The sequence below is a fragment of the Heterodontus francisci genome, chromosome 38, assembly GCF_036365525.1.
Source record: "Heterodontus francisci isolate sHetFra1 chromosome 38, sHetFra1.hap1, whole genome shotgun sequence".
Lineage (NCBI taxonomy): Eukaryota > Metazoa > Chordata > Chondrichthyes > Heterodontiformes > Heterodontidae > Heterodontus > Heterodontus francisci.
This window is the reverse complement of record NC_090408.1, coordinates 35,062,292-35,085,325: the sequence shown is the minus strand read 5'-3', so window position 1 is coordinate 35,085,325 and position 23,034 is coordinate 35,062,292. Positions and strand designations below refer to the sequence as shown.

Below are 23,034 nucleotides of genomic sequence, written 5' to 3'. Positions count from 1 at the left end.
GTCAAATGAACCTTGGCAAGTTGCTGCATTGCATCTTGTAGATGGTACACACTGTTGCTAATGTGCTAATGGTGGAGGGAGTGAATGTTTAAGTTGGTGGATGGGGTGCCAATCAAGCAGGCTGCTTTGTCTTGGATAGTGTCGAGCTTCTTGAGTTTTGTTGGAGCTGCAAGTGGAGAGTATTCCATCACACTCCTGACTTGTGCCTTGTAGATGATGGACAGGCTTTGGGGGAGTCACAAGGTGGGTTACTCACTGCAGAATTCCCAGCCTCTGACCTGCTCTTGTAGCAACAGTATTTATATGGGTAGTCCAGTTGAGTTTCGGGTTAATGGTAACCCCCAGGATGATGATGGTGGGGAATTTAGCACTGGTAATGCCTTTGAATGTCAAGGGGAGATGGTTAGATTCTCTCTTGTTGGAGATGGTCATTGCCTGGCACTTGTGTGGCACCAATTTTTCTTGCCACTTATCAGCCCAAGCCTGAATGTTGTCCAGGTCTCTGAAGAGATGCAAATAGTACTGAACACTGTGAATTCATCAGCAAACAACCCCACTTCTGACCTGATGTTAGAGGGAGGTCATTGATGAAGCAGCTGAAGATGGTTGGGCCTAGGACACTATCCTGAGGAACACCTGCTGTGATATCCTGGGGCTGAGGTGATGCACCTCCAACAACCACAACCATCTTCCTTTGTGCTAGCTATGACTCCAACCAATGGAGAGTTCTCCCTGATTCCCACAGACTTCAAATTTGCTAGGGCTCCTTGGTACCACACTCAGCCAAATGCTGCCTTGATGTCAAGGGTAGTCACTCTCAGCTCAGCTCTGGAATTGAGCTATCGATCCCTATGTAAATAGACAAATGTAATTTACTTTGTCTGATTCAGCTATCAAAAATTAATTTGTTGGTTATTAAAACAGAGAATGATTTTTAAATGAAATTATGATGTGTATATTTCCATTTTAGCAAATTAATCCACCAAATGTACAAGGTATCAAACTGACACCTCCAGTTCTAGTGATGAAACAAAGACCCAAGCAGATCACAGGTACATATCAGAATTACTTCCTTGAGCCTGTACTTACAGCTGTTTCTCATAAGAGTTCATCAAAATGTCTTTATTGTAAGGAATACTTAATGGGGATTTATATTGAGTTGCCACTTATAGACGGTGCACTGAAGTCAAAAAAGCTCGCCTGATTGCTCCGTTGTTAAAGTCATGTGCAATTTAGCCAGAGGATCAAGGTTTGGTTTTCTGTCCATGCTGAGTTAACTGGTCTCAGCAAGGATAGTTCTGTGGGCTAGGGAGTGGGAATATCTACCAGAGTTCGCACTCCTGCTGAATAGCACATGCATGTAAATGTAAGTCAAGGATAGATTGTAACATCCTTCATTTTGGAATAGCTTGCTGGCACTCAATTTCTAGGTTCACATGAAAAATGGTCAGTTAGGTGAGGTAGCGGCAGACGACAAGTGTCTGTAAAACCATGCCCCAGCAACAGCCATCACCTTCAGCAAGGAACATTTTCAAAACAATGCTTGTAAGGGGGTGTAGAATGCATATATGACAGTACTGTTGAATTAATTTAAAATATACAAAAATCTAAACTCTGATAATTTTACCAATATATTGAGTGTCCCACTCAGCTGACAGGGAAGATCATTTACTTTCACTGAGCAAATTCTGCACTTTTTGACTGGGCCATTAGATGGTACAATCAGAAGCTGTGTCACTGGGCTGGATTTTGAGCCCCACGGGCTGGGACAGAGGTGGGCGGGCATTTTCCCGGAGTTGGGATGGGGAGAGTGGCAGGGCTACCAGCCCACATAGAAACATAGAAAATACGAGCAGGAGTAGGCTATTCGGCCCTTCAAGCCTGCTCCGCCATTCATAATGATCGTGGCTGATCATCCAACTCAGTAACCTGGAACAAAAACAAGAAATGCTGGAATCACTCAGCAGGTCTGGCAGCATCTGTGGAAAGAGAAGCAGAGTTAACGTTTCGGGTCAGTGACCCTTCTTCGGAACCTGGTCCTGCTTTCACCCCATATCCTATAGAATAGAATGTGGCGGGTAGCTGATTAAACAAATTAAGGGCCACTTAGGCCAATTGAAGGAGGCCGACTGGGATTTCCAGTTGGCCTCCAGGTTCCCAGAGGCAAAGGAGGCAGTTTAGCTGCCTGGAGGTAGACTGAAAGTCTCCTCTCCCAGCTAGATGTAAAGTTTCTGTTACAATGCCTTTATGGGACAGCAACGCGGAGATGGAGACCTGTGATCTACATGTACCTCCCATGTTTACTTGGTGCCAATATCTGTCTCAGCGGCAACTCGCAAGACTCATGAAAATGTGGGTGTTAGCTGCCCTTGAGTGTGCAGAGTATTCTGTAAGTCATGTTGTTGTTTCCGTGTAGTGAGGTTTACCCTTCCTCTAACAATGCTATACCTGAAGCTAAATACTGTAGATGCTGGAAATCCAAAATAAAAGCAGAAAATTCTGGAAACACTCAGCAGGTCAGACAGCATCCATTGACAGAGGTAGATAGGTAGTTTTTAGGTCAATGAATTTCCATTAAAATGGGGAAATGTTAACGATGAACAGCGTACAAAGAGGAACAAATGCAGGGAAAGGGACAGGGATCAAATAAATCGTCTGTGAGGAGGTGGAGGACAAAAAATGATTAATTTTTCTCATTATATCCATTATTTCGTCACACCATTATCACTTGTATCATTTAGAGAAATAAAAGATCATGCTTTACAGTCCTTTGGCCTTAACATTGACTTTAACAGCATAATGCCTAAATCAGAGTTCCCATTTTCTCTCAGACAAGAAGCGCTGGTAATACTGAATGGACGCATAGCACTTCTGGATGGGGGAGGTTGAGGGCTGCTGCCTGGGATGGGGGTCCCTTATTGGTACATGGCGATTGAGGTGGTCTGTAGCCCCAGTGCCATCATACTCCCTGTCCACTGAAGTCTCCTCCCTTTTCCAGATTTTCCATGCTTCCCTCTCGCTCCACCATTTGCTGTCATCATCATCATTATCATTTAGGCTGTGTTCATCCACTGTAGGATGTAACCTTCCTCATGCCTTTTCCATTTATCTCTATCCCTTGCTGTTCTCGCCCATGGTGGTTCCTAGGTATGATATTGTCATCTCTCCATCTTCTTGGTCTCCCCTTTCTTCTTTTTCCTGTTCTTGGCTCCCACTCCATTAGCCTTTTTGTACACCTGTTATCATTTCTTCAAGCAACATGCCCAGCCCATCTCCATTTGGCTTCTTTTATCTTCTGAATGATATCCTAACTCCAGTTTTCTGGAGTATTTCGTTACACCTGATTTTATCATGAATGGAGATGAGTAACATTTGTCTTTCCATTGCCCTTTGAGCTGTTCACAGTTTTTGTTCTATATATTTTGTAGGTGTCCATAATTCTTCCCCATATGTCATGGTTGGTAGCATTTGCTGTAATCATTTACAAGTCCTCTGGGTCTCAGAAGCATCTTTTGTTTCTCTCATTAATGCCTCCTTTTGTCACACCATTATTACGTGTGCCATTTAATCTTCTTCTATCCTCCAATTAATCAAAATATTATTTTCCCTCTCTAAGATTCTGAGGAGGCTTGACAGGGTAGATGTTGAAAAGATGTTTCCACTAGTGGGGGAATCACGAACTAGGGGACATAGTTACAGAATAAGGGAACACTCATTTCAAACTGAGATGCGAAGGAATTTCTTCTCTCAGAGGGTAGTGAATGTCTATAATTCACTACCTCAGAGAGTTGTGGAGGCTAGATCACTTGATTTAAAGAGGAGGTAGATAGATTTTTGAAATATCGTGGAATTGAGGGCTATGAGGAGCTGGCATGAAAGAGGAGTTGAGGTCTGGGGCAGATCAGCCATGATCTTATTGAATGGCAGGGCAGGCTTGAGGAGCCGAATGGCCGACTGCTCCTATTTCTTATGTTCTTATTCCCCTCCCCCCCCACCCCCCCCCCCCCCATACCATTTCCATAACTCTGTAACATCTCTCGATCGCGAACATTCATCAACCTGAAACTTTAACTCTGCCTTTCTCTCTCAGCAGATGCTGCCTGACCTGCTATGTTTCCAGCATTTTCTGTTTACGTTCCACGGTACACCTGACGTGGGAATACTTAATATTAATATCTTGATACAGAAAGCCGAAACTGTGCCATCCATGAACACTGACTTTTTAAAAACTTGATAAATTTAACACTTGCATTATTATTTTGGTCACAATTTTTCATCCAGAGAGCTGTCCTACCTCATTACGCAATTATACCTCAATTTATAGATATACCGAATTAAGCTTTCAGGGCAGGAGATTATTATGGTTCCTCCTCTCCTGAAGATGTTCAGTTCTACTGAGATATGGTTCTAAAGGCAGAGGCTGAGCCTTCAAAACCTCACACGTTGTTATTGTTTATGAATGGTCCTAGAGTGTGAGTGTTGCCAGGCTATTCAATCATAAGGAGTACAAGAAATGTTAGGGGAGGTGACACAAGATGTGGTTGAAGAAATAGATTTTGAGGAGGTTTTGAAGCTTAGGGAAAGAAGTAGCAAGGTGGAGACATTGGGAAAGGAATTCCAGAGCAAGAGTATTATGGCTGAAGGCTGTGCTGTAGATGGTTGAGTAGAGGGATCGGAGGACTTAAAGTGGACCAGCAACAGAAGAGTAGAGTATACAACATAGTATATAGAGCTTGAGAAATTGCAGAGGTAAGGTTGGATAATCAGTGATGTATTTATAATGTTCTTCCTTGAAAGTGTGACAAATTAAATGTACCTCTATCCTCTTGTATCTCACTTAATTAAAATGCTAGTAATTCTACATTGATTTGACATAATTTATTTTGCTTTTAATATAGATTGTCTTTGGAAAAATCCATTTGATGCCCTTCAGAAGCTTGATGATGCCAACGTTATTGGTACAGGCCAAAATCATGTTATTTCAGCTCAGCAAAGGAATGAGGAAAAGAAAATATTTGAAGAAATGTATGAGACCTGTCTTTCTAAAGACACCACAGGAGAAAGTGAAGAAAAGCAAAGGTTTGTTTTATTATTCATATTTTCACTTTAACTATTTGCATCAAAGTAATAGTTTTGAGCACTATAAGGCCTGATTTGGCACAGGATAGAAGTGATTGGGAGACTCTGACATTGTTACAAGTATTAACCTCTATGCATGATATGTAGCTCTGCAAATCAACTTGCACACCTCACAGGGATCAGCTAATTGGCTTGAATACTTGACATGGATAAATACAAGTCTTTTCTCCCTGGGTAAAATTGTTTTTAATTCAACAATTAGATTTGTTTCTAGACAAAATACTCAGCAAAACTCTGCCACATTTTGCTAATTCTTCAAAATTCACCACTGATACTTTATCAATGCAGTACTGCAACAAAAAGCAGCATCAGCAGCCTCAATGTCATCAACAGCTGGAAGGGCTCTCAGATTCTTGTCACATTTCTTTAGCAAAAGGAGCAAGATAATTGGGCACTGAGAACAGGAAGCCCCATAAGAAAACAATGCAGAGACAGTGGGCTGGATTTTGTATAGGAAGCGAAGCTCCTGGCACTGGGCCAAAAAAGCAGGGGAAACCCCACCTCTGCCTTTTTGCACCCCCTGGAATGATCCTCAGGTCTTTTTAAATCAAAGTTTCACGAGCTGGGATCCCCGTCCCTTTAAAAGTGGGGATGCCGACTCCACAAGCTGCCGGCCAATCAGAGGGCCGGTAGCATCGGCAGCGCCACCGGGAGCACTGGCCACTGCCAGTGCTACAGAGGCCTCAGACCCAGGCTCAGCGCTGGAACTCCGGACAAGAGGTAGATGACGTGGGGTCGCTGGGGCCAGTCTGGAAGGCCCCGGTGAGGGGGTACTGGGAGGGTGGTCATGCAGTCCAGGGGGAGGGGGGGGATCAAGTTGTTCCCGGTGAGGGTCCTCTGTGGGCCACAAATTGCCCATGAAGGAGGGACCCCCCCCTGCCAAAGCCCACAGCGAGGGCACCTCGTGTTTCAAGGCACCCCCCCACAGCTGATAAGATCCCAGTGGTGGCAGGAATAGGCCCCTAATTGGCCATTAATAGGCCACTTAAGGGCCTCAATTGACCTCTGGGCGGGAAGACTGTCATCGGCCTATCCTGCCTCCAGGAAGATGGCTTGGTGACAGGGAAGCGACGGGCCCTCTGCCCCACCGTCCTGCCACCTGTTGCGATACTCCAACCCATAAAATGCAGCCCAGTCAGTGTAACCAGCAACACCACAAGAACTGCCTCACAAAGGTATCTAAGGCAAATCTAAATTATCTGGACAATATATATCCTTTACCACTCAGCAACGTTCACTCACCTCCTTACTATTATACTTTTTTCTCTCAGCATTTAATAATCAAAGGAACTATTCTGGCAATTCAGATTGTCTTCCCAAGACCTACAGCTAGTTTTCAAGGATACTTGATATAAAGGAAAGGTATACATCCACATATCATCATTGCACTCATATGGGCGAAAACTCCCTTAACATTGTATTTCCATCTAACCCAGAATTGTCCAACATTCGGACCAGGATCCAGCCCGCCAAAGGTTTCCATCTGGCCTGCGCATATAAACTGTACCCAGGACGTTCCTCATCTTCGCCAGCGTTCCATGACTGGAGATGAGAAATTCCACATTGTCAGACCGGCTTTTCAAAAAGATCGCAAGTCAGTTTCACAGCTGACAGATCTTGACATCGGGAACAGCAGTTTCAGAACTTTGGACAGATTTGGGGTTTTCCGGCAGCCTTTTAAAAACTGCATCTGTCTGAAGTTCAGAAACTGCTGTTCCCAATGTCAGGATCTGTCAGCTGTGAAACTGACTTGAGATTTTTTTTAAAACTGATCAACCATCTGCTGAGCACTCCCACTCTCTGCAGCTGCCAGAGAGAGAAAGGGGGGACAGGGAGAGAGAAAGGGGGGGACAGAGAGAGGGGGCAGAGAGAGAGAGGGAGGGGGAAAGGAGGACAGAGAGAGAGAGGGGGGAAAGAGAGAGAGGGGGAGCAGGGAGAAAGAGGGGGAATGGGACAGAGAGAGGGGGCAGAGAGAGAGAGGGAAAGGGGGACAGAGAGAAGGGGGTCAGAGAGAGGGGGAGGAGAGAGAGAGAGGGGGGGGCAGAGAGAGAGAGAGAGGGAAAGGGGGACAGAGAGAGAGAGGGGCAAAGAGAGAGAGAAGGGAGCAGAGAGAGAGAGAGAGTGATCAAGATCACTCCTGACAGAATGACATCTATCCAGAATACTTTGCATCACTACAAGTGTGCGGGCAAAGATTGACTACTTGTGCAAGCAAAAAAATGCCAGTTATCTCACTAAATCAGTGTCCAACATAGTGACCAGAAAGTAAGTCAATAAATTAGTCTTCTCATTTAAAGTATCTTCACAAAAAATGCAGCTTCGTTGTTGTTTTGGTTAATAGTGAGATAAATGTTAATGCCTTTATCTTTCTGAAATTGTCTCACTGGCCCACCATGTAAGAAAAAAAATTGTAATGTGGCCCCCACACGAAAAGATTGGACAATCTTGATCAAACCAATGCCTCAGAAATACAACAGCAGGGACGATCAGCAGCATTGAAAACCTTGAGCACACAAAGAGGAAGTGTGAGGGCAAAATCATAGAATCTTGCAGCGCAGAAGGAGGTCAGTCAGCTCATTGTGCCTGTGCTGGCTCTATGAAAGAGCTCTGCAATTTAGTCCTACGCCCCAGCTTTTCCCCCATAACCCTACAGATTTGTCCTCTTCAAATACTTGTACAATTGCCTGTCGAAAGTTTCCATGGAATCTGATTCCACCACCTTTTCAGGTCTTAACAACTGTCTATATGAAAAAGTGTCTCTTCATTTCCTCTCTAGTTCTTTTACCAATTATTTTAAATCTATGACCTCTGGTCACTGATCCACTTGCCAGAGGAAACAGTTTCTCCCTACTCGTTCTATCACAACTGCTCATAATTTTGAATATCTTTATTAGGTCTCCCCTTAACCATCTCTGCTGTAAATAGAGCAATCCCAATTTCTCCACATAACTGAAGCTCTCCATCCTGTACCTTGTCCTAGGCCTTGACATCCTTCCCAAATTATGGTGCCTAGAATAGTACACAATACTCCAGCTGAAGCCTAAGCAGTGATTTGTGAAAGTTTAGCATGACTTTGTTGTTTTGGTATTTAGTGCCCCTATTTACAAAACTATGTATCCCATACTCTTTTGTACCTGCCTTATCAACTTGTCCTGCCACCTTCAAGGATTTGGGAATATGAGATTTGAGACAAGGTGGCAATAGAGGATGGTAAAAGCTATAGATAGTGTCACCTTTATGTGATTTCTCAAATTATTGCAATCTGTTACAATCAGCCACTAATTCTTCAAGGGGAAAATATCTCTGTGTATACAGTTAAGCAAGCTCTTCTGTGTTTCCTATCATAGGCGTTGTCTTGCAGAAAAAGGTCATACATGATAATGATCACGTTGGCACTTCCACAGGAGAATTTGTTGCCAAAAGCACAATCTCAACTGTTGATACTTCCTCACTGTGCCATGGAATGTTACTGGTGCAAATGACAGCACAAGACACGCATTTAGTTAGTGAGTCAGAAGGGCTGTTACTGAATGAAGCATTGAATGCTAGTGAGAATAAGGACTAGGCAGTGAAAGAGAATGAGAGTTCCATTGCTGCACGGAGGATGGAGAAATGAATACCTTTGGCTGAGGACCAAGGATCTCAAATCTGGAGCCCAGTCTTCAAAGGAGCTATGATTAGGGGGCATTGATCTTAGGGCTTTGAATACCACGTGCTTTGGGTTAATTGCTCCTTGCACCAGTGGGAATCCTGCCAGTCTGTAGAACTACATAGTTCTTTTTCTGATTTCATTGGAAATGATGAGCTATATTTTGATATCAACATAATGGTGAGGCGAATGTTGCTCGTGGTAATTTATGCATAAATGGTACAACTTCAGGCGAGGAGTAGATGTGTGGTTAAATGCCAATATCCAAAAGTTGCTACTCAAGTTGCACCACGCTGCTGTCAGCTTTGTGAAAATGGCATTTCGTTGTTTGGCTCACCATTTAAATACATTGAATGTTGTGAAGTTGCTGTATTTGCACTAGCTTTGAACTAAATTTGCCACAGGAAGCTAAGTCTTGTTATTTCAATCGTAAGTACCCTATTAATGATGTGATAATTGTTAATTATTGCCAATCAAACTCTGACACTGCAAATTAACTATTACAAGTGTGGTGTCTCATTCCTGCAGGTTAATTGTAGTTGAAAATTTTAAAATGTCAAATTAAAAATGTTTTAAATGTTTTTATTTTCCTTTCTTTCTCTCTTGTAATCCATCTTTCTTCCCCTCTCACTTCTCTTTCTGTACCTAATTTGAGATTGAATTCATACATTCTAATTTACACTTCCTTCTCAGTCCTCCACTGTTTATTTCTCAATCTTTCAATCTGATTGTTTAATGAGACACCTTGTTGGTCCCAGACCCTGGGCCCAATTTTAACCCATTCAAAACCCATCCACTAGCACAGATTTAAAATCAGGCCCTCGTTTTATCTCCCTGCGTCATTATCAATTCGCACTTTCAGCAACCTACCAAGCAAAATTGTTTTGAGCTGAAGGGTGCAGGGACAAATCTAACTAATGGTAGACATGATGTAGGTCAGGCTGCCATCAGGCCTTAAGTTGGACTGATGCTTTTTGAGAATGCAATTCAGGTGCAGATCTTTTGCTGTGGATTTGAGGCAGTAGTCCCTAAGAACTCATTTTTTTCAGTTTACCGCACTAAATCCACCCCAAAAAGGCAGTAATTTAAAGGGAAATTCAAGCCTCTATTTTTAGTATTTCTTTATTATTGAAATATGTGTCACTTTAAATTGGTTACTGAAAAGCTGGTCATAGCCAGTCGAGATTGTATACATGTATTATCGGAACTAGGATTCCCTCCATTTGTAGCTCCTAAGTATTTATTAGAATTTGCTTCTTGCTATACAGCCATGGGCAGTGGTTATAACAAAGAACTTTGCAGGATTTCAGTTTCGTGTAAAACTACATCCGAAACATTATAAAAGTGAATCTCTGTTTCACCAGTCAGCTAACAAGCTGGGTCCAGCAGACATTTTGTGATTGTGAAATTTAACTTTGCACCATGCACATTAATCCAAAGCAATAATGTAATAGTATGGAGAACAACTAGAACAGGAAATGTGTGCTAAACGAAACTTTTATATAGATAGAGGGATAGATTTTATAATTTTTCCTCATGTAATAATTATTCTTTTTGGTTGCAAAATATATACACATTTTGCATTAATCATTTTATTATAAAAGGAACTAACAAAATAAAAAATTTCCAATTCTTTCAGTCAAGCAACATTTCATTTTCTTACTCTTGGAAGAATTCTTCCAGTGGGTCTGGAACAGAAAACTCAAGTTGGTAAGACACTGTCTTTTTGTTCCTTGATTAAAAAAAAAAGCTTCAATTTTATTTCTGTTTAAATATTTATCTTGTACCAAAGGGTAAGATGCCCTTTTATGTGTCTCCCTTTTCTTCAGTCACCCTTGACATCCAGAGTCCATCTAAAGTGTAGCTGATAGCAAGGCTGGATGACCTGTTCCCATGCCTTCAGTTATGTTGCTTTCATCCTTCCAAGGGGAGTTGTGTGACAACAGCCTGGAATAATTTTTATTCAACTCTCACAAAAATTAGCTGATCTCTACCCAGCCCCTTCCCGTAGCAATCCACCTGAGGTTGGGAACTCCATGCCCATTCTTCACCTTGGATGTCCCTCTAGAAATGCATTTAAGATTGCATCAGACTAGTGTCTACCTAGAACCTCCCAGTGACAATTCTCCTGAGATGGGAAGCACCATGGCCTACAGATTCAACCTGTATTTCATCGCTGCTGGTCCTCTCACTATTATTTTATATTGAAATGCATCTTTTTGACGTTAGAGTATAATACAAAGGAGAAAAAGCATTTTGAGCCTTCTTTTTGTATCAATATTATGCTTATCAAGGTGAGAAATATTGGTGCTGGGAATAAAACAATTCCCATTTCAAACACCTACATGTACACTCAAGGGTCAGGAAATGCAAAGTGAAGCTTCTACACTGCAAAATAATGCATCCAACCCCAGCTTTGAAACAACTTTCTTACTGCACTAAAAACTTTTCCAATTCCCGTAGTTGCTATCCTCTGCTTTTCTGAGTGTGATCACCGATTCAGTGTCAGATAGGGGCAGCTTTGTGATGTGGGCCCATGCACACTTGGAACTGGATTGAGTTTCCCAAACTTAATTCACATAGGACCCATAGAGTTAGTAGACAGTTGATCCATCTGGTTGCATTTGTAAACCCAGGTAGGAGAGTCCTTTCAAAGCTGGGGCTGGATGCATTATTGGGGCAGTATAGAAGGAGCATTACTGTGCATTTCCTGACCCCTGAGAATACTTGATCCTGACACTAGGTGCTTGAAATGGAAAGATGTTTAATCCAAACAGCAATATCGGACACCTTGATCAGCACAAAATTGTGAACCAAGGATGAATGATCAGTGTCAATTAAATAAATTGCATCAAAACATGTCATCTCAGCAAAAATAGTGCATTGTTCATCAGGCTTTCCTCCCAAAAATATTTTGCCGAACATTTTCTATGAAGAGAATGTTCCTTTTGTGAGTGCATAGGTGGTTTCTGAGGTGAATGGACAAGTTCTGTAGTGAAGGAGACCACCAAGATGGGACAAAAAGGAAGTAAATTAGAAAGTAGCAGTTTGGTAACATTAAGCTTTGGTGTTAAAAGCTGACAGAGAGGAAAAAGGAAAAACTGGAAAGAGCAACAAAAGAGTTTTGGGATATTTATTCAGAAGTTATTTTAATTTTGTGTAATAAGCTTGAGAAAGCAACAAAATTGATGCCATAATATTACAAAAACTGTGTAAGTTGGACATGTTGCTGTGGACGTGATAAATTGATCTTCTGATTCTCCTTCTAGGTCTTCCCAATGCCTTATGTGTGTGGTGGAATGGCAGCCATGTTCTACTCCATTATGTACTGAAAATACCAATAGGGAAAGAAAAGATAGGTACAAGTACCATTCTATACAATGGCAGTGGGCTCTGAAGGAGTGAATTAACCCTTTATATGATGCCCAGATAAAACAGATTTCTGTAAGAATAAAAGAAAACTTGATTTCAAAGGTGTTCTGGACAGATTATCTGGATGGGGCTTGAACCAATGCAATCACCCAATATTATCACAAATACCAGTGCTACTTCTCCACCTGCGATTGAATCAAATGGAAATCTTCAACATTCCAAACAGAACCAAAATCCGTGTTTTGGAAAGGAAATCTGGCTCCATTTTGTCTCTGTGAGCATCAGAAATTCTGAATGTTCAAAAGAAAAGAAGAGGCGTGTGTACATATAACCTCCATTATGCTATCAGCGCTTCATGCACCATTAATTACTTTGAAATATAGTGAATGTTGCTGTGTGGGCAGATACAGCAGCTATTTTTTGGTCACCAGTAAAATCCCACCAAAAACAATTAGATGAATGGCCAGTTAATCTGCCTATCATGTTTCTTGAGGGAGAAAGGTTGTCCGGGAGGACTGTTGTTGAGGATAACCAGAGAACCCTCTAGTCTTCTTTGAGTGGTGGCATGGATCTTTAAATCCACCTGAATAGGCAGATTGCTTCTAGGTTTAGTATCTCATCCAAAGCACAGAATCTCTGAGGATGCAGCACTCCCCAGGACTGCAGTAAAGCAGCAACTGAGATTATAGGCTGAAGTCCTGGACTGTAGCTTGAACCCACCAATTAAGAATTCAGAGTTGAGAATGCCACCAACTGAGCCAATATAAGAGATACACTGTTTCAATCATGGCTTATCATAGCATCTCCCATTCTGATTCATGTTTTTCTAAGACAACTTGCCTCCCATGATCCTTTCTCCTAGAAAATACAAGCCATTAAAGACCTACTCAAAGCTTCCTGTTTTAATTAATTTGCTGTCCTACTTCTTTCAAACTTGAAGGTGTCCTTTTATGTGGGCCTTAGCTTTTCCTTTTGGCTTCTCAAAAAATATATCATTGTCTCTACAATATATGTAAAAACTGGAATATGGATATGGGATAATTAGAATATTTCTGTTTATTTTCTCTATAGAACTGGAACCAAAAGCTGATATTGTCTGGCCGAATGCTTCTCCAATCACCTGTACTGCTGTGGAAGCATGTGCATCTCTCCTGGTGATTGCTCTTGTAGATGGGACAATCACAATCTGGGATTTGTACTTAGGTAGTTATTTCCTTCCTTATTTGGGCTTTTGCATGGTTAATATTCATGAATTTGCAACTGCCATTAGCCTGTTGCTAATTTTAGTTTTAAGTGGGTTGAAGTTGTCTAATTACTGGCTCTGTAAATTCATGAAAGTAGCTTTGAATCATTATAATCCAAATCCATATTCTTTCAGGCATCCCGATATCAGTTTTATCAGTTTCAACGGACAGTACCATCAGGAGTCTGCTCTTTCTAGAGTCCAGCTTTTGTGTTCCCTTTGGATCATCTGATGAATGTAGAAAAGCCCAGGTATTGGTAACCTGCAAAAATGGTGCAGTTTACCTTGTGACAGCCATCAAACACACTGAAGGTAGCTTTTCCACAGTGAGAGAGGGGTGAGTTGGAGTATGAACCTAGCAATAGATAAAGGTCCAAAACTGAAAATCCTGTTTAAATATGATGATGGTGATGTTGCTTTCAATTGACCTGTTCAATGTCTATGGTCAGAAAAAGATTTTATTAAAAAGCAAAATACCGTGGATGCTGGAAATCTGAAATTAAAACAGAAAGTGCTGGAAATACTCAGCAGGTCAGACAGCATCTGTGGAGAGAGAAACAGAGTTAACGGGCTTAAATTACAGCACCTGCCGGGGTGAGAATTAAAGATAGGGGAGTGCTAAAAATAGCTCCATCCCACTCAGGGCCACTTTTGTGGAGGCGGGATTAGGGGGGGGACTGCACGTGGCAGGTAGCCAATCCGGCTTGTTGAGGGCCACTTAAGACCAATTAAAGGAGGCCGACTGGGATTTTTCAGTTGGCTTCCAGGTTCCCGCAGGTGACGGGGGCCAGTTTAGCCTCCTGGAAGTGGCCTCCCGGCAGCAGACCCAGGGGCCAGTGCTCCAGGCAGGCTTAGTGGCCCTGCCTGCTTTGCCTGGGTGCAGCAGCAGTCGCAAACGCCCTGTAGAGGGGTTCCCCCTACCCCCGCACCCCAACAGTGATGGCCTGGCTGCAAAAGCCATTTTCAATTAAACTTGAAAAAAGTTGGAGAGAAGGTGCCTCCATTTTGAAGCACCCTCTCCCTTACTTACTTTATATTTGCAGCATCTGCTGCTTCCAAGCTGGAAGGCATCTGATTGGCCCTCTAACTTCAAGAACCGGCCCGCCGCCCTTCGATGGCGAGCCCCACCTGTGGACCATTGATTGGCCACTCCGAGGAAAATCACTGAGTGACTTTCTGCACAGTGCGGGCATTTGAGCCTGACGGTGGGGTTCAGAAGCCCGCAGAAAAATCCTGCCCAATGTTTCAGTTCGATGACCTATCATCAGAGTTTATCTCTTATGTACATAAGGGGAAATTTTCTCTGTATTACAATCTTTTAGTGGGAGCTTTCCTTTTTGCTGAAAAAGGCCAAATTGTAAGCCATACCATTGACTAGGAGGAAAGAAGGAAAAGTCTCCATCCTTTTTGTTTCTTTTCACCCTAGTCCCTATTCACTGGCTTTATATCTGTTTGGGATGCTTCCACAGAATGGGAGCTTTGCAGGAATTGCCTCAGGATTTCCACAGAATAGTTCACCTGAGCTCAAGAATTGAGCTCACCAAAATTCACAATCGCAATCCTGCATTCTACCATGCTATTGCCCAGCATGCTGCTACTCCAACATACTGCCTTGCTATAGCTATTTCCCATTTGTTCTGAATATTAAAATAAAAGACCCAGAGTCATACACAACAGCGTATTAGCAAAGGGCCACAAGTAAGGGGGAGATGGGCTGCAAGTGGTCCCCTTGTTACCTCCTACCTAAGAGGAGCTTGGCAATTAAGTTGATATTGTGGTGAGCACAAGAGTTGTTGGGTGAAATGTTTACCTCTGGGATCTTTGAAGTAAAGCCTAACCGGACACATTTTATTTCTTACAGGAATGAAGAGTCAGGAAGTACCATTAGCGCAGTAGCACTTGTACCACAACTCTCAAAGGCAGGTAGATGTTATGTTCTAAAAACAACTGAACAGTCTGTATTAGCAAGGCCACTGGTTTGCACTTTGCCTGAGAAAATGGATAGAATCGTGTAGCGCAGTTATCAAAAGACACCAATAAAAGTCCAGGAATCTGACAAAAGCACAACTTTTTCCCGACTGATCCTGCACCTGACCCGTCGAAATGCCCCTGCTGATCCTAAACCCTCCCCGCATTATCCTTAGAGTACTTGTTAGATCCCCTCACCCGCCCTACGAGACCTTTGATTATCCCAACTTCAGACTGAACCTGCCCCCCTCCCCACCGAATTGAACTCCCCCCATGACTGTGATCATTCCCTCTGCCAGCCAGCAACCTGAGTTTGACCCACAGGACCCCATTGTGGACATGACTGACCCTCCATTTAGGCCCCACAAAGAACAAAGAAAATTACAGCACAGGAACAGGCCCTTCGGCCCTCCAAGCCTGCGCCGATCCAGATCCTCTATCTAAACATGTCGCCTATTTTCTAAGGGTCTGTATCTCTTTGCTTCCTGCCCATTCATGTATCTGTCTAGATACATCTTAAAAGACGCTATCGTGTCCGCGTCTACCACCTCCGCTGGCAACGCGTTCCAGGCACCCACCACCCTCTGCGTAAAGAACTTTCCACGCATATCCCCCCTAAACTTTTCCCCTCTCACTTTGAACTCGTGACCCCGAGTAACTGAATCCCCCACTCTGGGAAAAAGCTTCTTGCTATCCACCCTGTCTATACCTCTCATGATTTTCTATACCCCTCATATCCCTTACCTTGACTGACTGAACCACCCCCCTCTCCCCCCCCGCCACTCACCCCCCCAACACCACACCAGAATGCCAGGTCCTTCCCATTTCACTCCTCTGTTCACCCAACCCCTCCCTCTGTCCTCCCTTGGATCCCTCTGCCACCTGTCCACTCATCTGAACCCAAACCCCTCCCACAACCCCTGTTTCGCCCTTACCTTTCCCATGCCTCCAGCCAAACGGTTGTTCTCCTGTTGCCCTAATTTGTGCCACTGAGTTCAACAAACTAAACCGCTGACCTCAGGCAGCACTGTACAAACACGTCTGTAAACACCACCTTTAAATGATGGTGAAGTGGGTGCCACGAGATTCCTGTACGCCCCTCAGTTAATCTGGAAGGTAGGACTTATTTGCAGGTAATTATAAGCTAATGAGTATTCATTGCTTGCAAATGTATTTCAAGTTGGAATCTGCCACGAGACAGCGTGAGGACTGACCTGCAACAAAGACACCACTGACTTAATCTCCAATTCTCAACCCGCCATCAGGAAAAATAAATTTCAACTCCCACCTTAATAAATAACCCCGCCTGCCATGAATGCCGCTCGTGCAAGCCCATAAAATTCCCCCCCATGTGTTTCTTTTACATGTGTTACTGGGCCTTACTAGTCTCATTGCAGCACAAGTAGCAATGAAGGTTCATTTTTGCGCTGCCTGCAGTGACCATTTTTATGTCCACAAACCTTAAGGTCCTAGACACTATTTGAGGTGCAGAGTTTGTATCCTTTACATTGTCCAGTGCTGTTAGCAATGGGAGTAATATACATGGGGTTGCCACTGACACATAACCCAGAAAAAGCTCAAAATACAGTATCAACTTTTGTGTTTAAGACTAAAATTCTACAAAAAAGACACCTTTATATTTCTCTTTTTCCTAGTTTCTACTCATCTTTACAAACGGCACGATAGCTTTGTTGGACTTCACCAATGGGGATGTTTTGTGCCACTGTATTTTGCCTTTCCCACACGTGATAGCGTCACCATGGGAGCCAGTATTTGCTTTTGACAGAGGTGGCAGTTTCCTCTTCATCAAAGGTAGAAATTAATTCACAATTTAATTTTTTATGTTTCTCTCATGTAAACATTGAATTGTTTGAAATTGGATGCTTTGTATTGCATAGTCAAACTGGGCCTTAACCTTTGTGGTTTGGAGGAAAATGTAGCTGTTCTGATTAGTAAGTTTGCAAACGACACAAAAGTTGGTGGAGTTGCAGATAGTGATGAGGATCGTCAGAGGATACAACAGGATATAGATCGGTTGGAGACTTGGGCGGAGAAATGGCAGATGGAGTTTAATCCGGACAAATGTGAGGTAATGCATTTTGGAAGGTCTAATACAGGTGGGAAGTATACAGTAAATGGCAGAACCCTTAGGTGTATTGACAGGCAGAGAGATCTGGGCGTACAGGTCCACAGATCACTGAAAGTGGCAACGCAGGTGGATAAGGTAGTCAAGAAGGCATACGGCATGCTTGCCTTCATCGGTCAGGGCATAGAGTATAAAAATTGGCAAGTCATGCTGCAGCTGTACAGAACTTTAGTTAGGCCACACTTGGAATATTGCGTACAATTCTGGTCGCCACACTACCAGAAGGATGTGGAGGCTTTGGAGAGGGTACAGAAGAGGTTTACCAGGATGTTGCCTGGTCTGGAGGGTATTAGCTATGAGGAGAGGTTGGATAAACTCGGATTGTTTTCACTGGAACGACGGAGGTGGAGGGGCGACATGATAGAGGTTTACAAAGTTATGAGTGGCATGGATAATCAGAAGGTTTTTCCCAGGGTGGAAGAGTCAGTTAATAGGGGACATAGGTTTAAGGTGCAAGGGGCAAAGTTTAGAGGGGATGTGCGAGGCGGGTTTTTTACACAGAGGGTGGTGAGTGCCTGGAACTTGCTGCCGGGGGAGGTGGTGGAAGCAGGTACGATAGCGATGTTTAAGAGGCACCTTGACAAATACATGAATTGGATGGGAATAGAGGGATATGGACCTCGGAAGTGCAGAAGGTTTTAGTTTAGACAGGCATCAAGATTGGCGCAGGCTTGGAGGGCCGAATTGCCTGTTCCTGTGCTGTACTTTTCTTTCTACTTTGGTTTAGAGCTTCTAACTTGAGCAGTACAAGTTTAATATATATTACACAATTTGTAAAATGAGAAGGGATTACATTGAGGCTGATTGCCGATATCAAAGGACTGGAAAAACTGGCACTCTTTAGTTTGCATTGCAAAGGGAAGTCCATAGGTTGGACAGAGACTGAGGATTAAACTCCAACTCTTGGCAATATTTGCTGACAAAGCTTATGTCTCACTCGCTGTCCTTCAAGTCTACAGACCAAGGGTAGAATCAAAGAACACTCACCTTAAACCTATGTCCCCTAGTAACTGACTCTTCCACCCTGGGAAAAAGCTTCTGACTATCCAATCCTGTGCTTATAGACTCACTTTTTACTTATAGAATCACTAATGAACCGAGCTGGACCAGTTTCAGCTCTTCCATAGTACATATGAGACTGCAGAACCAAAGCTGCTTCAAAGATCATAGTGAACCTGATTTCCAAGCCCGCCTCTTAGTAGATGTTTAAAATGTTTCTTTCACTTTTTATACTGGGCTTTGTTGTTGCTTGTAGGAGATAAAAAAATGACCGAAGAGACTCTCAACAGAAAGGAAAGCAGCAGCTCATTATTTGCCTTCTCCTTGCTCTTCCTTTTTCCACTGGACAGTTGTACAAAGGAGAAAGAGGTCCCACAGCTTCCTACACAAAATACTTGGGAAAAGAGATGTGAACGTTTTCTGCAGGAAAGGTGAGCTCATTACTTTATTACAAGGTCAGTTCTAAAGATAGACCAAAGAAATATGATAATTCAGTAGTCAATTTCTTTAAAGAATGAATTTTGAAGTACCATTTCTGGAGTAAGAGAAACTCTTTAGGAAATAGGACAACAGCACTAACATATATTTTTTCAATTCTACCACTTTTCTGCTCGCTTGGTAGTCATGCTAGGGCGTGGTTCCACAGGCACCGACTACCCTACAATTGCCCAAATGGCCATTTTTTTATGTGCGAGGGTGAACCTTGTATTGATGGGTTATTCAACTATGGGGGAGTGAGAATAATGCAGGGGAGAGCGCCTCACAGCCAAGCCCTGCCCTGTCCTTGCTTGTGTGCAGTTTCAAGCAAGGCTCACTGGATGGCGATCAGGTAAAGATGAAATTCTGGCTGGCATTTTCTTTTCTCCCTTTCTAGCATATGGGTACTGAGGTCAACTGGCATGCCCCTGCTGGCCCAACTGAGATTAGATAATGCCAGATAGAATCTGGAACTGTTCTGGTCTGTTAGGCTTAATTCCATACTGATCACTCCATTTACTTACTGAGTTTATGATGAATTTGTAAACATTTTTTTGAGAAGTTCTTGTCTTTGCATTTCATTTTTGTGTTTAAGATTGAAGTCTGTAATGAGCAGAAATGAAGAAATGACCAAGTGTTGGAATCAGCTTCAACACCACGCCATGTTAGTCAATGAAAGGAGAAAGACTAAAAAAAAGACAATATGTTCAGGAAGATAAAAAGAGCCTCCTGTTGTTTTCTGTTTGCTGCCTGGTACCTAAAATGAAGCTTTCAGATTCTTCCTCTTTTGGATGAGATGCCAACCTGCAAAGGGAGCGGGTGAATAGTTGGCCTTGCGTTGCTCCTCTTGGCAGCTCTGTACATCGATGCTCCAAAATGCTGCACCACTACACTGCAAGAAAACTTGTTCGAAAAACACACATCAGTTCTAAAACAGTAGAAATATTTGTGCAAGGCTCTGCTGTTGACAATGAGCCTTGCTCGATCCCTATCACAACACCGTGCACTTGTCTAGTGATGTTCTGCACTAAGAGCAGAGTTTTACACTCCATCACCTCCATTTAAAGATTATGATCCTGAATGCCCAATTCCTTTTTTCAGTTTTCTGCCCTGGCACTGACTCATGCCTAGAGTACAATTCGCCATTATTGCAGAGCTACACTAGTTAATGGTTCTACCAATCAATCAGTCTGTCAGAAGAGCTCTTACTTTAAAACTGAATAAAAATACAGTTAAATGAAATCTCCTGTGTGATATAAATTGATTCTAAATTTTCTAAAAGTAACTTTGAGTGCATTCATTAATAGTCATAAAAATCTGGGCAGTTTCCAATAAATGTGTTTGGATGTTGCTGCATTTATCCAAGATTTGCCTCGCAGTTGGATTTGCTGGAAATGATTGCAAAGCAGAGCTCTACTTTTGGATTATTCTCTAATTAGAAATTTACAACAGTGGAAAAGGGTCTGGCCAAGATAAATGTCCTCGCTTTCCTCTTAAAAATTTAAAAGCAGCCTGACAGCTGAGCAAGTTCTGATAAAAGGACACAGATCTGAAATGTTAATGCTGCTTCTCTCTCCACAGATGTTACCAGACCTGCTGAGTATTTCCGGCACTTTGTGTTTTTATTTCAGATTTCCATCTGCAATATTTTGCTTTTATTATAGCTGAGTAAGTTTATCCAACAGGTGGTTAAACCATACACCAAGAGCATTGAATCCCTGCGGTGGTGAGTCAGTTAATCTCATCCAAGGCAGTTCTGTGGTTGGTTTTAGCAGCCTTGGATGTAGGGATGTGAAATTGGCCTGTTTTCTCACTCCTGATCAATGTACCCTCTAATTTTTTTTTGTAGTGCACGACTGACTTGTTTAAGTGTGTTGTACCTTAAAATCTTTTTGCACGGATGAGCACATAAAGAGGTTGACTAGTGCAGAAACCTTTGGTTTGTGTGTGGCCACGCAGCTTAGAGGGAACATTGCTCCTGATCCTGGCTGTAAAGTGCCCATGTGTAGATATTGAATGGGTCACACTTAAACGTTGGCTACTCAGAGGAGAATCGTCCATTGAAACCGGACCCCAGTTTTTTTTTTCATTTATTCACAGGATGTGGATATTGCTGGCAAGGCCAGCATTTATTGTCTATTCCGAATTGCCTTTGAGAAGTTGATGGTGAGCTGCCTTCTTGACCCGCTGCAGTTCTTGAGGCGAAGGTACGCCCGCAGTGGTGTTAAGGAAGGAGTTCCAGGATATTGACCCAGCAACGTTGAAGGAAAGGCCTTGTATTTTCAAGTCAGTATGGTATGTGACTTGGAGGAGAACTTGGAGGTGGTGGTATTCCAATGTGCCAGTTGCCCTAGTGGATTTTGGAACGTGCTGTCGAAGGAGCCTTGGCGAGCTGCTGCACTGGCATCTTGTAGGTGATCCTGCAACCACAGTCCACCGGTGGTGGTGGGAGTGAATGTTTAAGGTTGTATATGGGGTGCCACTCAAGTTGTTTACTTTGTTCTGGTTGGTGTACAAGGTACAAGCCAGGATTGTGATGGAATACCCTCCACTTCCCTGGAGAGTGCAGTTCTAGCAACACTCAAAAAGCGCAACACTATGCAATTTAACATTTGATTCCACAGGTATCACCAGCTCACTCATAGCTCAGCTAAAAGCTCACTCTTCATGTGTGCATTTAAAAGGCGTACCATCTGATTGCAAAGCATCAAAATTAGCCCGATTCTGTTCTCGCTCAAGTGTCAGCACATGTACTTTCCAGCTGGCTTATCTGCGTAGTGATCAGAAGCTGAAGCCATAACTGATCTTGTACTTTGTTAACTCTGGGATGCTGAGACCAACTGCAGCACCAGTAGCACTGAGATTAGCTAACTCAGCACAATTGAAGATTGAACCTGGGACCCTCCTGTACTCTGCTGGCACTTTCTCCATTTTATGAGATTACCTTCTCCCAAGGGTCTCATTGTTTCCTGCTCAGTTTCCTCACTATTTTCCTTATATAAACTTCTCCCTTTTAATCCTTACTCAATCTGAACAACTCTTCATCCTTAGCAACTTCAACCTGCACCTGAACGCACCTTATTGCAACTGCATGTATAAACCACCTGGCATTTCCTGGTGTGTGCATATCAGCCTTCTTCAGTAGCCTGGGCCATCAAAGTCAGCATCTGAGTCCTCTGCAGCAGAGCTAGTGTGCGACTTGTCCTCTGGCAAGCTGGCACCTGTGCCATTCTATCCCTTGCCCTAGCTCTTGCACACTTTTCCCAGTAACTTACTATGTGAAGCCCTGCCCTCTACCCTAGCCTCTTAAGTATGCGTGATGCCCGTCTGAGAGCTGGTACTTGCTAGGGTCAGATCAAGTGATGGTGCATCTTCAAGAAGGCTGGATTCCTTATCCTGAAGTAGTAAAAGTATTTCCACATTTTCAACACATGAAATGAAAGAGAGGGAGAAGGGTTAGCTTTTAGCATACAGAGAGATGAGTGGCAGTTAAAAGCAATTTAAAAAATGTAAAACTTGACAGATTTACAGTAATTGAGAAAAGAAATAGAGGGGACATGAGGAGAATTTTTTTAAGAAGCGGGATGTTATGATCTGGAATGCACTGCCTGAAACCTTCAAAAGGGAGTTGGATAAATCCTTGAAGGGGATACATTTGCAGAGTTTTGGGGAAAGAGCAGGGAAGTGGGACCTATTGTATAGCTCTTTCAAACAGCCGGCACTGGCACAATGGACTGAATGACTTCCTTCTATGCTGTATGATTATGATGCAAAGTGTGCAGGATAAGATGGAACTATTAAGGGAAAAAGAGGATAAGCTGTGACGCAACCCTGCATTGTGACTCACCCTTACTCGTGATAGCCAGCATGTTTTCTTGCATGGGAAAGAATGTCTGCTCCCCACCACCAACCATGCACAGAGAGCAGCAGGCACATGACCTGTTGCTGCTCCACGACCAGCTACTGCTACTCTGATAGCACACAATAAGGACTGTGCAAGCAATGGCTCAGAGACAAATGTTTCATTCCCTTGACATCATT

The 23,034-nt window shown here is 43.0% G+C and overlaps 1 protein-coding gene across 5 annotated transcripts in view; it reads left to right on the top strand.

Annotated features, from left to right (window-relative positions):
* wdr93 (WD repeat domain 93) overlaps positions 1 to 20,445 on the top strand; it is a 43,392-nt gene extending 22,947 nt beyond the window's left edge. Inside the window, exons 7-16 of one of the 5 annotated variants that reach the window (XM_068018080.1) lie at positions 971 to 1,052; positions 4,899 to 5,079; positions 10,428 to 10,498; positions 12,058 to 12,147; positions 13,232 to 13,363; positions 13,539 to 13,740; positions 15,265 to 15,322; positions 17,027 to 17,183; positions 18,773 to 18,947; positions 19,589 to 20,445. In XM_068018080.1, the coding sequence (XP_067874181.1) occupies positions 971 to 1,052; positions 4,899 to 5,079; positions 10,428 to 10,498; positions 12,058 to 12,147; positions 13,232 to 13,363; positions 13,539 to 13,740; positions 15,265 to 15,322; positions 17,027 to 17,183; positions 18,773 to 18,947; positions 19,589 to 19,712 (1,272 nt within the window). In that variant the 3' untranslated portion in view covers positions 19,713 to 20,445. Of the gene's footprint in view, positions 1 to 970; positions 1,053 to 4,898; positions 5,080 to 10,427; positions 10,499 to 12,057; positions 12,148 to 13,231; positions 13,364 to 13,538; positions 13,741 to 15,264; positions 15,327 to 17,026; positions 17,185 to 18,772; positions 18,948 to 19,588 lie in introns of those variants that run through there. The other 4 variants (XM_068018082.1, XM_068018084.1, XM_068018083.1 and 1 more) reach the window with 4 other exon arrangements.
* The last annotated feature ends 2,589 nt before the right edge of the window (positions 20,446 to 23,034 follow it).